General features: G+C 38.4%; 1 protein-coding gene across 4 annotated transcripts in view; it reads right to left on the bottom strand.

The window, feature by feature from the left end:
- LOC145453809 (diacylglycerol kinase delta-like) overlaps positions 1-14958 on the bottom strand; it is a 34722-nt gene extending 19764 nt beyond the window's left edge. The window contains exons 1-9 of one of the 4 annotated variants that reach the window (XM_080331792.1): positions 14695-14956; positions 13788-14636; positions 9893-9937; positions 8044-8172; positions 6941-6976; positions 4638-4756; positions 3830-3978; positions 2155-2377; positions 951-1138 (exon numbers count right to left, since the gene is read on the bottom strand). In XM_080331792.1, coding sequence (XP_080187918.1) covers positions 951-1138; positions 2155-2377; positions 3830-3978; positions 4638-4756; positions 6941-6976; positions 8044-8172; positions 9893-9937; positions 13788-13890 — 992 coding nt within the window. In that variant the 5' untranslated portion in view covers positions 13891-14636; positions 14695-14956. The other 3 variants (XM_080331794.1, XM_080331791.1, XM_080331793.1) reach the window with 3 other exon arrangements.
- Positions 14959-16131: the final 1173 nt, after the last annotated feature.

The raw sequence follows: 16131 nt of genomic DNA, 5'->3' as shown, positions 1-16131 counted from the left end.
ATATACCATACACGCAACAGAACAATCGGACACCAAAATATCAAGTGTAAGCAGACGTGAATATCATATCGCTAACACAGTGTTCATAACCTTTTCTAAAGGGGACACCAAATATATTTTTGGCTCCACAACTGAAATAAGTCAAAAATAAGGACAGATGCTACAAACCAGTGGTCGTCAACAAACGGTGGCCAAAGACATTAGAACTTTATATCTCAATGCCAAAATTCAAGGAGTAGGACGATTGTCCACTAATTAGAAAAAGAAAACATCAAATATAAATTGATTTAGAAGTTTGGAACGTATGTTTGCATGGTGCTACCATAGACAGTGCATGGTCAACTTTACAATGGTGCAAGTGTCGCACGCAACTATTAAAATGTTGTTTACAAGTGGTTTTGGACTACCTATATGTGAATGCTACATTTCAATCATTGGCCTTATATAGCCTATATATGTAACTAATCTATGGTTACATATTATAATAATGGCGATAGCAAACATCAAAGCCACATTTCTTTCAAACGATACTGAATAATCACAGTCAAGTTAGTGGTATTTAACAGGACTTCGCCAGCTTCGCCTTGCAGAAACTTTAATAGAGCTCAATGCAAATATCTTATACCAAAAAGACAGCATTAAATGAAGTTCCCAATATAATATTGAGTCGCATTGTAATTAAATTTAAAGCTGCTTTTGATTTTTGTGGGTTCAACGGTCAGCAACATTCATTTTAAAGCTTTACCGGATTTACAGGTCAAAAAGGTTGAGAGTCAGTGCTATAAAGGACAATGTAGCTTCATTGTTGTAATTTTAACGTTGGCCTTTCATTGACCTCTTACAGCTAGACCGCGGACCACAGTTTAAGAATACTTGCCCAATCTTTACTGACCACCTTTGCATATGGCGTCAGAGTTATTAGCACACTAACAAGTGAACGACGGTCGCACCTGTGCGGAAAATATTTGTGGGTCCGTTGCACCTTTTTATGCCCATTAGTGAGGCTTCCCGCCTCATCTTCATGGTTACAGTCGTCTGCGTTGTTGATATCCGCGATTCGTGGTTTCTCGGAAACTGCCGGCGAAGAATCAAACAAGATCGTCCACCTGTCCATTACAACCGGCTTTGCTTCTTGCACCTGAAAAATATGACGCCATGCTGATTCCAATGATTACCTTTAAAAAAAGCACCGCTAAAGAGGTTTCTCCGCAAAATACTTGCACAATTACGAAAGTAACATGATTCTCATCTATAAACGCGCATCTGCTATTCTTGAGAGAGGTAATCGTCAGTAACTATAGTAGCCTACTTGGAGAAATTGGGAAGAACATTGTATATCAGCAATCGTATCACAAAATATGACATCAACAGCATGAAATTTCGAATAAGAGAGAGTTCAATTTACTATTTCGTGTCCCATCTATCTGGTGAGGTCTTATCTTGTGATAAGATTGTTGATTTACAATGTTCTTTCCAATTCTCTATTATAGTTGTTAACAATTACTCATGACAAGTATCAGCCGACAACATTCGGGCTCATTTCAATATGCTATTCAATACTATTCTCAAACAGCTCAAGTTCAACAAAAATTCCCCCAATCCCAAAATACCCAACTTGCGACATAAATGCTGATTTTTACCAAGTAATCCTACTATGTAAATGCTAAGAATACTTTTCAAAGCAAATTTGTTATATTTCAACGGTACAATTTGGTGACATTTCGTGTCATAACAGAGTCTACTGAACAGAAAGGTCGCAACTCGCAGTTATTTTTAACGAAACCGAAGAATAGATATCAAGTTAGTAACTTCAATAGATCCATGTACCTATAAGTAGGCCTAAAACATCTTCGATATAAAAAAGCAGCTGCAACTTTCTCATTAAATAAAGTTTCCGAAATTAGCTTTTACATTTACATTACTACATTACATTTGCCATAACTACATTATGGGTTACTGATAATTTTGATTTATAAAGGTTCACCTTTCCACATCATTGATTTAGAAATTTTACCAGCCCCCAAGCTAAAGAGATTGAGAGCCACTGGCTTCAAGACAGGGCTGACCAATGCCTTCGAAAGTTTATACCGTGACCTGTGGCAACCTAGGAATACAATCATAGCTCGACAATCTCCGCAAATACCGACCCCTTACCTGATACAGTATATTGGCAACACCTTCCCCGCTCCAGCCAGAGCCGAACCCCATTACACGGGCCAGGTCGTTTCCAGTGCCCAATGGCAAAACCGCAACGGGCGGACTCCTGCACTGCAAATGACGGTGCATCAATTCCAGGCACGACAAGACCCAACCTGCCGTGCCATCACCGCCACAAACCAGAATGCGGAATTTGGGAAGCTTCCGAAACGCGTAGAGTCTAGGAATGTAAGTTAAAAGTTTTCAAAATTAGTAGGTAACCAGCAAGCCAACAGCACGAAAAGCCAATGCTCTCGTGGTGATTTAGCTTAAATCAATAATTCTGTAAATCTCACAACTATTTTTCCGTCTGCAATTGCTAGACAGCATGCATTGTGACGCAATAGATTGAAAACGCTTTTAATAGCACCTGGGGAAATTCAGACAGCTTATGACTAACTAGACAAATCCACACTTCGTTCCATTGGGAATAAGCGATTATTGATCCATTTCCACACGATATTTGTTAACGAGTAAAGTGATAGATTCTTACTGTGAAAATTGTTTGCCAAGAATAGAGTATTCGGTATTTATTGTAAATTTTTTCTGGAGGATAACTGCATGATTGCAAACTACAAAATATCAACATCTTATACCTCCAAGTGCCAAATAGGCATACACTACGGTAGTCCTACCATCTGTACAGAATGACTTGGTATATCATTAAACTTATTACCTTAGAAAATCAAACTAGCATTAGAAACCTAATAAATTTCTAGAGAACATGATAGGAAGAAGATTTGCATCATCTTAAACGAAGAATAGGCTAGCAAACCAAAATTTCAAACTACAATTCATCCCCATCAAGTAACTAACTATTAACCTGATGACAACTCAGGCAACAGGGCACTGTGTTGAAAACATGAAAATGCATTGATGACAATAAAATAGAAGTCGCTGACGCTAGACTAAGTCAATCTATTTCAAACAGCAGCAAAAACTCGCGACGAGAAGGTACTGAAACAATACAGTTTCGAGCAATGTATTTTTAGATTGTCATCCGTCTTAACACATTACAATTATTACTAATCGTTGCTTTGCAAATGATGGTATTTTAATATTTGACTACCGCATAAAAAGTAGCACTTGAAATATGCAGGTAGGGACGAGAGTTGATTAAATTTGATGGCAGGCTGCTTACGAACTGCTCCAAAAGTCAAATGCTCAGCGATTTCCGTTCGAAAAGTCAATTCGCAACACCTGTGAGCCAGCGAACTTTCCCAAAACCCAAACACCACCGAAGATACGTCACCACGTCAATCAAACTCAGACACGGCAAATCAGTAACAATGACGCAACCAAAATCATTAATTGCTCGATCGGTAGGCCGAAACAACACTCCGACAGTATGTACCGAGCAAATATTGCCGATGACGCAACAGGATATCACAGCGGCTAGTTTCTGTTCGTCGTATCACAGAGCACAAACCACACAAGTTCCGTGATACACGCATTAATATACTACGCAAATACGCCGACGTTCACGGGTTTCGTGCAAGGTTAAAACGACGCAACAGCCGGTCGCGTCACTAGTACGAAACGCAACACGTCAGTCACGTATTTCCGTTGCTAACGTTGCTAACAATAGCGCCTTGCATGACGTAAAATCACACCACGTAAATCCGAGACTCACCCCGGCATCGGGCCTCCCAAATCCAGCTGAAATATCTGGCTGCGGTTCAAGACCCCTCTCATCATGCTGGTCAGTTGTCTGCCTTGGCCTCCGCCGCTTTTCGAATTGATAAACACCAGCAAGGGATCCAAAACGGGAGATCCCGCTGGCTGCGAAACAAGAAAACGCAAGACCTCAAACCTCTAACGTACAGCCAGTTCAAATAAATAACTCTTCCTTCAACTCTTTACAAACGCAAGGGGTTTCTACTCCGTCATCAGGCGATGGTAGCGAAAGTTGACACAAAGAACAGTGTTTAAAAATAGCGAGATTAAACTTTAATTGCTCTTTATCGCGACTTTCACTTTTATCACCTGACAAACAAACCGAGCTACCGAAGCTTTAAAGACCTAAAGAGAGGATGTGAACGACATTTCCTTTTTCATCCAAGCAAAGATTGAATAAGATATTCATATTGAAATAAAAGCGGATATCTTTGGCTCACACTCGTCAGGCACAATCGTCAGCAACTACTAGAGATTTCAAGTAACTTTGTATAGTTCCAATAGTAACTTTATATCGTACACAGTAAGTTGCTTTGAAATCTCTACCAGTCCCTGAGGATTACCCTCGAGGAATGTCAGTCTAAAATTCATGAGTTTATTTAGATATGGATATACTATTCAATTGTATGTTGAAGGTCTGTACCTCCAACAGTCCCGTCAAATAAAAAAAGATTGACTGATTGACTGAAAGATTGATGGGCGCAAAAAAGACACCAAACAAAGAAGGTCTAGGTCAGTGAGACGACAACCGATGACCTTCTTACCACTGCGATATACGGTAGAAACATCAGGTCGGCGGAAACTCCGAAAACGCGCCTTTCGTGCAGTAACTTTGCTGTGCTGGACGCAGCCATGCCGCTGGTAAAGCTGACGAATGTGCAACCTGGGCAAAATAAACCGAGAATTCGCAGTCATCGAAATTTTCAAAAATAAAGCGTCAGAAATTGCTCACCGCTCAAGCACGAAAGACGCAATTATTTAAATAGAAGGTTTTACTGGCTCCTGCCAGAATATTCATTGCTGACAGAGGAAAAACGACACCAAACAATTCAAAATTAACCTATAATACCAATAGGCATCATGGTGTTACATAAGTCATGAGGACATGCTATTCGCGGGTTTTCACAACAGGAAATTATAGTTCCACACTTATTGCGTGTTGTAAGATATTTTCAGGGATTTGGAATCATATATTTTTTATAAACAAGAAAGAACGGATATTTTGATGCCAGAAGAGCAATTTTTCCTGATAATGCTTAATCAGTTCGATGACCAGCTCACTATCATCTCAAGACAGGTCAATTTCACCCAGATTGCAATTAACATGACATATTTTTTAATCCTATTTAATGTTTTGTACTAAATCAGGGGCTTGAACCTAAATAACAGTGAAAAATCACCCTTTTCAGCTTCCAATACGGTTTCTTATGATCTCAACATTGGGATGGTTAGTGAGCACAGGGTCGAGGGTCTCCCGTGTCACTTGATATTCCATTCTCTAACTTCCAAATGCCAGGTAGTTCAAGATAGACCCACACAGAAAGTCCACACTTCCATAAGGCACCTTTTTGTGTAACAATGTGACAAGAATATGGTTTTGACTTTGAATTTGGGAGAAATACGAATTTGATGGCAGTTACGTGGCGCGTTTAACCGTACCAGCTATCAAAAAGTGATGTGGAGTGAGTTGTAACCGTTGGCATACCTTGCTTTTAGAGCCTACCGGTACTTCCCAATGAAGACAGCGGTACCGGGATACAAAACTAGCACATTATTGCTTTTATCGACTAGCAAAGTTCACAAATTCATTGGTACCGGTGTGCTGAACTTACAATAGTAGGCTACCACCTTAGAGAGTATTGAACATGTTTCTCAATGGAAACACATTGTGTTTTCATAGTAGGTTCAATTTATAACGCTTTGAAATCTTGGCTTTAGTAAATTGGAAGCATAAATTTTTCAATCAACAAGCGGTAAAAACACGGCATACAGCTTACGAAATTGACCTAGTAACATGCAACGCTATTAGTGCCGCTATCATTCGTGCTATGACGTCGTACATCCTGTACAGAGCAAATCCGTGATTCCGACAAGGCACGCTACTGCGACAAAATCCCTTAGCGGGCAGTAAAAAGGTGAAGAATATATAAATGAATGTGCGTAAATCCATGATAAGTGTGAATTATCATCCGTGACTGTCTAAAGTTCATCCCTGCACTGAGACAGCAAACAGGGCAAGGCTGGCAAGCATTCCTGTTACTAAATAACCGTGTTCCGTGAAAGCACCGCTTTTATTGACCGAGATGATAAACTAGTGCCAATGTGGCAAGTCTATTGACGCAAGCGCAATCATTAATTAAGATATATATTAGTGGGATTGGTAATTCAAGAGCTGTGACTATGTATGAAGAATACCAGGGGATGCAACTTTTTCAACAAATGGGTCGGATATAAATAACATTGTGAAAACACCAGGCTGCAAACATTATAGGAATTAGATGCAAAATTCATCAATTGTCAATACAAGTTGGAACAGAGATGGAAAGAGCTTCGTCAATGGAGTTTCATATCAAACTTATCAATAATCTTGAATTCATGAAAGTAAATAGGGTGAAGCCGTAACGAGAAGAAATTCTCATGCCTTTTTTCTAAAGGTTTGAAGCCCCCTGCACTTTTTAGTTTCTTGGATCTGCATTTGAAAACGTATTTCTAAATTATCATTAGTAGGGAATTTTCCTCAGAAAATAATCTTGATATTTTTAACTGGACTGTGTAGTTAATTTGCGATATGAATGCGGATTAGTAGCTTTTTTAATAAGGTCTAGTTCTCAGGAACTACCCCAAAGCAGAATAAGCTACATAAACTACATTACGGTATTCAACATAAGTAAGTCACCATACTACAATTGTTATTGACAACCTACTAATATCAGGCAGGGGTCTATTCCGTGCTGTCTCTTGAGCACACAAGAGGAACACTCAATTTTTACATCCTGAAAGTGTAAATGTAACTATAGCGACAGAGGAAAATCTAGTGCATGCAGATAAAAAAAAGACAGTACAATACCTTGGTCAGGAAAAATCGGACCGATGCATATATCGTCTGAAAACAAAATGATACATGTTATTACCCACAAGTAGAAATTAAGGTAGAAAAAAAATAACGAAAATTACCATTGAAGACAGTGTTAAAAAGTACAATCACAACATGCATCACTCTCACAAACGCAGCTCAAGGAAAGAAACTTACACCTTAGCCATTTACTGTGAAGGCGCTAAATTAATTGGTCGTATATAGAATTTCATACACGTAATTCTAGACATAAATTGCAAAGGAGAAAGTGGACAGCTCACTCATTGAATAATATGAAAATAGGAGAAATAAAACCACTCTAATAGTAAAACTAGAAGTCTCGTTGAGTAATAATATCACAATTCAAAAATCAACTTCAAAAACTAAATCTACGTTAGTCCCATAGTACATCTGCGACAAATTCACATAGCCTAATATTATTGCACAATGCACATACAAGAAGGCTACGCCACAAAACACACCGAATTCCATTTTACACGCCTCCAAGCCCCAAAGTTAAAATCCATAATCCCGAATAAACCTTCTTCTCCCGCAACTTGCATACAATGTGCATCAATACGGATAAATAGAAATTTGATCTCAAAGTTACATGTACAGAGAAAGAATCTCTCTAAAAGATGAGAAACGGATCAACGAATTTCCCAGTTCAAGGCGATATTCTATTTCAAAGTTAGTTTTTCCTGCGGCTGTTCCAGAACTTGTCAGGATGTTATTGTCAAATCGAGATGATTCGACAGCGTTCAAAATGCAACGAAAGTCCCGATCAATCACCAATTAGTGATTAGTACTAGCTATTTTCATGAATGTTATTAGCAATTTCAAGGTATCAGACAGAACTATAAACACTTGATGGTTTCGCGGTCCAGTACCCTAATCAGGAGAAATCAAAATTTTCTGTAACTGTACAGATTACATAGTCCCTATACAGATATGATGCTCATATCTAGAATCTATTTTAAATGCTTCACATAACTTTAAATACACGGAAACACATCAAAATCAACAGTAAATGTGTCACCTTCAGGTTATTTGTGTGAATTCATGTCAATTTCACCTCATACAACGCGAGCTCTTACCACGTTTGTTACAAAGCATTGACAGCCGTTTAACATAATCGTTTTTGTCCAAGCCTTTCGGCAGCCCGCCGACATACAGAACGAGTTCTTTTAATTTTGACAACTTCCGCCTGATTGCTTTGCTTCGCCCTGCACGAAAAAAATATCAATTCGTCGCATCACGTAACACACATTTTCAACATTATAAATAGTTTGCAGTGGCTGAATCATCGCATTAGAACCGTATCGACTGGCGAAGGATAGGAAACGCGGTAAAACCGCGACGCAATGCCGTCACAACCCAATATGTCACATTTCGGGCCGAGCTAAAATTTACCCGCTGCCATTTCCTGTTAAGTGCCAAAGGATTTTGACTCACAGTGTGTATGAATGCAGGAGCTTGAATCACGAGAAACGTTAATGTCCCATACCAAAGAATGACTTAACACCCGACAAAATAGAAATACCCATTGCCTTAAGACTGAAATATATACCGACCCCTTTTACTTAATCACGACCAGCGATTTCAAACAATTCAAGGCATTGATTTATGGGAAGCGCATCTATAATCATATGAAATTACAAAAAATGCATGCCAACGAAACCTGTCAATACACATCATACAGACATGACCTTTTCATATAAAATGAAAACATGCAGGCAGAATCACTTTTTGCTGACCTGGCACACAGATGTTGACAATCCAGCAACATGAAGCATGGAGATGCTGGAGATTTTAGACGTAATGGAGCCCAAAATAGATTTTGGATTCTAATTTAGAGCATGAATAATTTAAAGCGAACATTTATTAGCCTTTCAGTTCATACGACGAACAGAATAAATTCTAAATGTTTTGGCATAAAGTTATGTGAACCATTTGAATTAGGGGCAAATGGATTATGCCAACTGAGCGTTACCCAAAAGAACAATAATGAATGCTTGCTAGTACTGTTTCCACTATCTGTGCAGTTAGTAGGTACCTATTCAAATGATAACTTCACCCAACAAGCCAGCAGTGCCTGCTATTCCTATGCATTAGATCCCATGAGACATCAACATACCAAACTTATCTCTGATATTACAGGATACCCAGACACAAATTATATTATAGACACAAGGTAGGATCTCAAACAGATTTGTCGGGAACACCTTGAAAAACACTCGGAGGAAAATTTAGCTCAGAATGCAGAATAATCTCTAGGGGAAGACAATGCCATCACATTTACCTGATCAATAAACGGGCTCTTGGGAAAATTGACCATGAACTGGATTGTAAATCAATTTCTATGTTTCGATGAGCTTGAATAGGTAGGCATGTAAAGCAGTGAGCTAGCATTTGATCTTCCGTTCACAAACAGTAGCATAATGGCATTTGTAGCAAATCTGTTAAACCCAACCAAATACACAATTTCTTTGCCTTAAAACTAGGAAGAAAAAGTAGCATTTGGGAGAGCTTTAAACTGATCCTAATTAACTAGGTGCGTATAACTGTCAATATTAATGTTAACATCCTGATGAAATGACATCATTTCCATACACAGAGTAAAGTTCACTATTCATTACTCATCATTGTAGAATGTTAGCTTCCTACATTGTGAACTCGTGGTTTTAGAATAAGCTAAATAACAGAACAAAACAGAAACTGAATACTCTTTGTCATCTTCGTCACCAATATAGCTAGGCCTACTAATCGACTGAACCCATGTTCTCAAAATTAGCACGAATTCACAAGCAAAAAATAAAGGATAAACGTTTGGATTTGAAATTCATCTCACACAAAAATACGAAAGTATTTGATGACATGACATGACGTCAAATTTCTCTCAGAATATGAGCTTGAGAGAACATTAAAAGCTACTATGCCACTTACATCGTTCGGACGTTATCGGCGCAGATCCGTCGTCTTCAGAGAAGTCTACAAAAAACAACTCATTTCAATGGGATTCTGGATAGTTAAACGTACACAAGAAACTTGGACCATAACTGAAATGTGTAATAAGATGAAACTAGTAAAATGAAGCATGCAATTCATATCTTCTAATTACGAGTGCTTCACCTGTCAAAGTAAGTCTATTAGACACGTCTTCCTTCATGGCTAACTCCATACAAATTCCCAATTATAAAATGCAACACACTTCCGGAAATATTATAGGTTTAGGATGAAGGGTAAGGCTACAATTTCCTTTCCAAAGCTCTTGAATGCACGTAACACAAGGTTCTTAGTTGACTGAGGAGATTCAGACCCCCCCCCGAACTAACTACTACATGCGAACATGTAGTCTTGTAAATAAGTATAACTCGGAAGTGACTGAAGAACAAGATGCATACAAACATTTAGTCACGCGGTGATTCACAATCGGGGTATCACTTGCTAAAACGTAGTTTGAGTATCAGTTGCTGTTTCAATCTTCTAATTAATGTAGTAATAAATAAAAAAAAGACAATAAGCCTTTTTGCATTGTGTAAAAGACTCCAATGACTTGTGCGGAAATTAGTAAGCCTTTGTGAGCTATCTTTGCAAACTGTCACAGGCACGTTGCAGATACTTTGTTGTTAGAAATCTGCAATTGGCACTCAGGGAAAGCCTATGAAGGATGAGTTCGCCAACATTGCCGCTATATCTGTTACAATTTAGAATTGTTGTCAGGATTACTAGCTGCGACAATAGTGAGTGCTGAGTTTTGAGTAAAAAGAACGCAACTACTAAAACATTCTCAAGTCGTATACTGAAAGTAGATGTTTCCGTGAAGGTAATAACATAGACAGGTTGTAGTGATAGTAGCATAACATAGATGCAATATGAAGAAGCATCAACAATGGTAGGTCTACCAATTACAATGACGGTAGGCGTATGGGCTATGATAGGCTATCATATTTTCCAATCATACTGATTCATTGTTATTTGCAAGATATTAGTAAATAATGATTACCGTAGCTGTGAAAAATGTGCTCAGGGAGAGAGTGAAACTAAAAAAAAATATGGTTACTATTTTTTAATAATCTTGGAGAAGTCGTTTTTTTCTTATGCCAGTTTCGCATGTTTCTAGTTCTCTTTATTTTTGTCAGCTTGAAAACATTTTATACCGGCACATCATAAATGCTCTATAGGTTGACGTGAACATTTGAACGTCAGGAGGTCACAGGGCCAGATTCAGTTATTCATCAGGACATCAAAATTTCTGAAGGCTGCGCAAAACTCAGTTCGTATATATAAAAATCCCTCACTGAACTCAGTCTGTTTAATGCTCAGTAGCAACAGTATCTTTCACTATATCAATCTGATACGTTCTCCTACACACAGGCTACTATCAACTACCACGCTCAAATAAATAAGACAGCATACAGTCAAAGTATGAATAATTACGGAATTTACAATTGATCTGGCGTCTGTCCAAGTCATATATTGTCATCAGTATGAGTGCTTGGCTCTTATAGGAGAAATAATTCGGTGCTTTTTTCTAGCTGTTGAACCTTGGCTGTCATAATATACTGATAAATTAGTCGAGTTAGCAGATTATCTTTCACATTATAATAATTAAATCGGAACATGACAGGTAGCCTACCGCCTGTTTCAGTGAGATTATTTTCTATTTGCTACTAGTTGATGACCAATGATGAAAGAGTAACGTGCAAAGGCAAGATTTCAGCTACAAAAGTTTGGAATAGCAGAGTTTACTATGCATAGATATTGATTTTTAACAACATATGACTCATTGAAAAACACCACACATACACATTATTATACTGAGAATACTTTCATTTACTGCAATCTTTGTCCTAAAGAATTATTTCATATTATGGAGATGGGAAATCGCTGGGAATGTACAGAGCTTATCGTAGATATACAAGCTTACATTAATTCCTTACAAGAATTTGGAACATGCCCCAAGTAATAGCATTCACATAATTAAAACGCGTCGTTTGATCAAGGTGATAACCCATGCAGTTTCACTCAGAATTTATTGTTTCATGTAGGAAATTCCTACCTGTGTTTTGATGGCAAGGTGATTATTTTTGTTAAACTATCTTCAAAACGCTACAATACACGAACCCTTGAAAACCACCGTACTCCGGTTTAACGAAGAAGATTATTGCATTCAATTTTGACAATGAACTGGCTGAGCATGAGCACGAATGTAGTCTACAATTTTCATCCACCACTGAGTCACAACATCATCAACTGCTACATATTTGGCGAGGAGCGATTGCTGGTGGATGGAGTGATAAAAAGCTTCGAAGTCACATACCGTAATTTAGCCTAATAATGCAATTGCACCTTAGTTTCGGCCTGAAGATATTTTATCCTTGGGACACGCTACACGTGTGCAAGACTTCCATCACTTCACTTCACCTCATTACATAATTCATAGTGGGTTTATAATTGGCTTTCACTTATGTTCCCTGCTGTTATCCTACTTTAAATTCAGGTACAATGAGAATACATCGAATTTGTTCAGGGAGATCAAGCCTGTTTGCGATGGAGCCAAGAGTTCGGCAAATAGTCCTTGTCATCATAGAACAAAACTTCTCCACATATGCAGCCTACTTCTCGAAATTTAACTGTGGCTCACTTTGATTAGACTGCCGAATCGCCCACTTTTTTCGTTAATTTTGTGGTTTTGATCAAAAAGAAAAAAGGTCATCACTTCGGCTTTTGTGTGCGTACCTTGTGCACAGAGACCGTGTCAGCACTGCGCAGTGAACAGTGAAGTCATAAGACTATTTAGCTAAGAGCCCAAAGCTCAGTAAATTGGTAGGCATAATCTTAAGTTTATTAGTCGGCCTCGGCCCCAAAATAATTTGATATCAGAGGCAATAAAAATATTGAGGATAACTGTTTAGGACCAGGCTGTATGGAAGGGGTCACTTGATCATCTAGTCCAGTGCTCTTCAGCCGGTGCATGAAAATACGCATTGGATGCACCAGTACAAAAGGTTGCACAGGGGTGCATGAGAAGATTTACACTCGAAATCAACGATTAATAGCCTATCCTGAGGGAGAAACTAGCCACATGCATTAGCCTACTTGAAAGGTGTGCATGAGTCACAGCTAGAACTTTGACAGGTCGAAGAGCACTGGTCTAGTCCACCACGCCGCCGAATTGAGCTTAGCTACAAAAAGCAAAACTTCAGTTCGAGTTTGACCTCTGTTTAACTCATTAAAAGTTTACAAAAAACGAACTTAAAATCGACAGTGAAACAGATTAGGGGTTACATTAGAAACGCAGCGATAGTAATTGCATGGATCGATGCAAGATGATTTCATGACAATTCAGAAACACCAAATTAACTGAAGGAAGAATTTAGCTAATCTCCTAACAACTTTCACGGGTGCTGTTTCATTATGGTTCGCACACGGATATTATCAGTAGCGAAGTCGGCTACTTGTACTTTTGGAGTATGAACAAATATATTATCCCTACTTAACAGTTTGTAGTTTTTTAGGCACCTGAGAATACTTTTGTACTTAAAAATCACTACTTCTACTTGCACTGCAGCAGAAATTTAAAATATTACTTCTAATTTTGACCAGGCCTAACAACAATGATTTTTGAACACCTTCCTTTAAAAATCTTTTTCAAATTTCCACTTGATAGGTAACATAACAATTACTATCCAATAAAAGTAGACAGATACATTTGAAGGGTATCTTGGAGGTACAGATTCTCAGTATACGAATGAATAAATATTAGATTCGTATTAAAATATTTTCGGTGTTCGTCAGCAACTAGTAGACAATTGACGGACCTATTTCAATGTCTTACCGGTCTGCTGATGTAGAGAGACAAATCCATCTTCATTGGAAGGCAAGGAAACAAAATTCACGGGCAGTAGTAGACTGTGAATGTGCTCACTGAACTCTTGCATGGTTCAAGCATCGCATCGCCGAACAATACCTTTCTAATTAGGGCGCTTCAAGCATGATCATTTCAGATAACACTACAGATTTAAATCAATTCTGAAAAAGATTCAAGATGAAGAAGTACTATAATTGAAGATCTACTTATTATAATATAGGCCTATTCATTATTCATGAAATCATACACGGTAGGTAACTAGTTTTTCCTCAACATAGCTAGCATAGAAACCACACCAGACCTATGTTTTCGTGCATAGTTTCCATAATCATGGCTAACTGATACTCATCAAATTAGGACTCTTAATAAGTAATTTTCTAATATAATTTAGTAAATATATAATATAGTCATCTTTGCCCAATAAATAGGCTACTTTAAATCAGAAAAACTTTCCCCCGGCAGAAACATTAATTTGGTATATTCTCGTTTATCAACCCATGCAACGCAAATACCATAGCACCTGACCATATCAATCAACAAAAATCACACTCGCCTAAATAAATAAGAATCCAAGGCACAACCAAAAGTTAACTCGTCAAAAAATAGTAAATGAGACATATCTACCGCACGAAAAGAAGCTTAAATGGCAGCTCAATAATCTTTGTTGTATGATTTACGTTATTTTCCAAGACTTTCACTTCATCAAGCTAATGCTGTCGCACTCACTTGAACCGGCTACACCTACAGCATTGTTTGCATAATAGCATCCCTCAGGTGTCAGGTCCATTTCTTCGTTTGCTCCCACATGATACCGGCCTAATAATGGTGATCTACGATCGCTACCGTTAATTATTGAAACATTTCCGAACCTTACCTGATTCATGGATACCAATTCCATACAAGAAATACGAGAACGGAATATGTAGAGCACATTGCTAGCGCACAACGCTCTATGATAAACCGTGCTGTTTACACATGAATTGCCCACGACTTTGCAAGAAGACTTGGGAGATATTCTCTTTATATGCAGTATTCTGTACCGCCACAATAAAACACGGCATCACGCCACTGCATCGAGCTGTTAGACTCAACAAATCAAACCATATAGTGTGCACTGTGCAGTGTGCAATCTCTGCCTCATTCCCAACAACCAGAGTAAATATAAACAGCATCTGCACTACGTACGAAAATCCCATTGCTAACTGATTTTTGCCAATCTGTTTACAGGCTTGCTAGCGCCAGCTGTTGGATGGAATCTTACATTAATTTCTGCTTTGACAGAAGACTGTCGCTAGGCTGTGCAAAATGGGATTCTCCTAGGAGTGATTCTATTCTGAATCGAGTATTCGGCTTCGAATCAAATCGAGAATACCAGAATCAGTCACTATGACCTCAAGACATTATGAATCACGAGGAAAGTTCAAATATGTAACTTTTCTGTCACCACAAGGAATAGAATTAAATAGTATATTCATATTGAAATGAACCCGAATATTTTCGGCTGACACTCGTCAGGGGTAATCGTCAGCAACTAGTAGAGAATTGGAAAGAACATTGTATATCAACAATCGTATCACAAAATATGACGTCACCAGCATGAAATTTCGAATGAGAGAGCGTTCAATGTACTATTTTTAGGTGATACACGAACTCCTTTTGTTGACAGAGTTTTGGTTGGTGTATTTTGATAAAAGTTGATTCCAAGGCACACAAATGGAATTGTGAACGACCTCGACCTACGATTCGAAATCGGCCGTCTCGATAATTATTCGCACAAATCGGATTATCCAACAGAGGAATAGAATGCCAACATCGCCGTGCACATAAAGTTAATTTGGTATTTTTGATGATACCTATTTATTCATTGCAGAATGTTACAAGGATGTGGGTTGATCGCGACTTCACAGATATGTCATGTGCTTTTCGGTCAAGGTTTTGTCGCTGTCGATCGTTCCGGCAATCTTCTCGGAGTCGCATGTTACATGGCTTAAAATATTAAAATAATCTACATGATTTTGGGACCTTTTCGAGCTCACCCCCCCCCCGCACTTGGTTTCGGGTGCGGTAATAGTTAGGTCCTGATCTTATTAAGAGCAACCAGCACTGAAGAACTGGAGCAATCTCAGTAATTACTGACGGCCGTTCCCGATGATTCCCGAAGCTTATCCTCAAGATTACCGGACCACGACTGACCTATCGATCTCGCTTCCCATGACATGCCGCCCTATTTCTTGTCGCTTTCTTTTTCTATACTATCTTCTTTACTTTCATTCAGTGTACTGTACAAGTGTACATGCCTCCTCTTTACATC

This window comes from Botryllus schlosseri, chromosome 13, assembly GCF_051294905.1.
Source record: "Botryllus schlosseri isolate E-star chromosome 13, Bs_hap1, whole genome shotgun sequence".
Classification (NCBI taxonomy): Eukaryota; Metazoa; Chordata; class Ascidiacea; order Stolidobranchia; family Styelidae; genus Botryllus; species Botryllus schlosseri.
The sequence above is the reverse complement of the archived record's forward strand: the minus strand, read 5'-3'. Positions and strand labels throughout refer to the sequence as shown.